The sequence below is a fragment of the Sitophilus oryzae genome, unplaced genomic scaffold (assembly GCF_002938485.1).
Source record: "Sitophilus oryzae breed Bouriz unplaced genomic scaffold, Soryzae_2.0 scaffold_1081_pilon_pilon, whole genome shotgun sequence".
NCBI lineage: Eukaryota > Metazoa > Arthropoda > Insecta > Coleoptera > Curculionidae > Sitophilus > Sitophilus oryzae.
This window is the reverse complement of record NW_022145706.1, coordinates 960,872-963,278: the sequence shown is the minus strand read 5'-3', so window position 1 is coordinate 963,278 and position 2,407 is coordinate 960,872. Positions and strand designations below refer to the sequence as shown.

At 33.4% G+C, this 2,407-nt stretch overlaps 1 protein-coding gene across 1 annotated transcript; it reads right to left on the bottom strand.

Moving 5' to 3' along the window:
- Positions 1-1,716: 1,716 nt before the first annotated feature.
- LOC115880267 lies at positions 1,717-2,061 on the bottom strand. Its single transcript, XM_030897452.1, has one exon. The coding sequence runs from the start codon at positions 2,059-2,061 to the stop codon at positions 1,717-1,719; it is 345 nt and encodes a 114-aa protein (XP_030753312.1).
- Positions 2,062-2,407: the final 346 nt, after the last annotated feature.

The window sequence follows — 2,407 nt, the reverse complement described above, 5'->3', positions numbered from 1 at the left end:
TTTTTGCGGACGACACTAGCTTCACTTGGAGCAACAAGGACATCACGGCACTTCATAGGATTATATCAAATGACTTAATCACCATTAAATCTTGGTGCGATTCGAACCTGCTGAGTCTCAACATTTCTAAAACTAAAGCTTTGTCGTATAAAAACTCGTTGCAGCCTTTTGAACTTAACAACACCACCATTGACGTCGTCAAATCTGTAAAGTTCTTGGGGCTTGTTGTGGACAATTCTCTGAAATGGGACATACATATCTTTGTCGAAGCTTTGTCGAAAAAATTGAGCTCTGCCTGTTTTGCATTAAGATCTGTTTCTAAGGAGCTTAACTTGTCAGTGGCTAGAACTGTTTATTATGCACTTTTTGAGTCGCACCTCAGGTATGCCCTTCCATTCTGGGGTACGTGTTGTGTGACTCAATTTGACCGCATTTTCAGGCTCCAGAAGAGAGCTGTTCGATATTCACTGGGACTAAACAGCAGAACTCATTGCCGGAACTTTTTTAAAAAATTAAAAATATTGACTCTTCCTTCCTTATTTATATTTGAATCCGTTTGCCTAATAACGTAAACATGTATCAGCTTCTCAAGAAAGGCCATCTCACACTTATCCACTCAGGAACGCGGAGCAAGATCTTTATCTACCTACCCCACGCTCAGAGTTAGTTAAAAGTTCAATATTATACAACTCGAAAAAAATGCACAATCACCTGCCATTTGAAATCAAATCCATAACATCATTTTTTTCATTTCGCAAAGCATTGAACTCTTATTTACTAGACAAGGCTTTCTACGCAGTAAATGAATTATATTTTGAAAATCAAATTTGATCTTGTAAACACTGGTCTAATGTTTGCTATTGCTATATTTACTAATGACATCGAAATAAATTTATTTAGAGATCATTGATATTTTACTATAAACTAGCTAAATATTTTTGAATATTATTTTTATTTTTTTGTTCTTTGACATTATAAACATTTATAAATGTTTATTTTAACAATAAGACTGACAATATTATTTGTATAATGTTTTTTATTATCTTTTGTTTGTTTGTTTGTGTACCTTGTTTTTTTACTTTCTTTGTTAGTTTACCTTTGTCTACAAATTGAAAAATTTTTTGACAATAAAGGCATTTATTTATTATTATTTATTAATTTCTCCAATAGATCTTGTCTGGAATAAGATGGGAAAAAGGCTACAAATTGTACTGCACCCCCAACTACTGGAGGCTCCAAGCAAAGAAGTCCAGGTGGCCTGCGATACCATACCCAAGTACAGTTTAAGTAATTATACTTCCTTAAGTATAATTCCTTAAACTGTGACAACTGTAAACAGTCGATGCCCCTACGACTTGACGAGTGTGTAGGAAACCAAGGAGCATCAACACATTATTAATAGTAAGGTAAAATATATCAGTATTTATAAAACGTTTCGAGTTTAAATTCTAATCGCTAACTACTTAGTGGTAGGCCAACATGTTGTCATATTATGGTGAACATTAAAGTATACATTCTCCATAGATATTACATTTTCAATGTCAATTAGTTTATATTTTTTTCAGAACACAGTACTGTGTTTTTTAGTAATACTTTCTTTTAAACGTTTAATTGTTCGGTATATTTGTATTACCGTTGCTGGTAGGAACTTTGTCACCCTGTATATATATATTAGTCGGTTAAGAACGTTTTTCTACGTCGTCCGATATCCAGTTTTCAGCCTGTTCTATTCGTACAATCCTCTGTTGACAGGTTTCTTTCACTCTTCGCTTTGTGAACGCTTTTTTGCCATTCCAGTTTCGGCCTTCTCTGTTTTCTTCTGCCATTTGGTTGCCAATTGATTATTTTCTTGGACCATCTAGTATTGTTCATTCGCTCTATATGTCCGTACCAGATCAGCTGCTTTTCTCTAAATCCTGTGTTATTGTACGTTCTATATCCCATTTGTTGTTTTATGATATTATTTCTTATTCGTGGTTGTCTTGAAATCCCCATTGATCTTCGAATGGCATCAATTTCTACGGCCTCTATCCTCTTCTTGTATCTCTCAGTATTCTCCATGTTTCTGCTCCATACAGGAGGTTGCTCTTTGTCATGGTTTCATATATATATATTGAATTTTCTTTGCTTTGTTATTGATTTGCTCCATAAGATTCCATTTAGACATCCGATTTTTTTTTTCGCTATGATAATCCTTTTCTCTATTTCTCTTTTTTTTCCTAATTTATTATATGTGACATTAATGATGTAAATAAATTAATAGAGTAGTTTAGATCAGCGTCCATTTTCATTTTATATGATTATTCATATCTATTATAGTTCATGGGTGTTCATACTTATAAAAGTTAGAGAACATCTTAGTTCCCGTTAATAATGTCCCACGGGAGTTGATATATAATGACTCTAT

Excerpts from the sequence above, each read along its gene's own strand:
- LOC115880267 (XM_030897452.1), bottom strand. The coding sequence starts at position 2,061 with ATGGAGAATACTGAGAGATACAAGAAGAGGATAGAGGCCGTAGAAATT.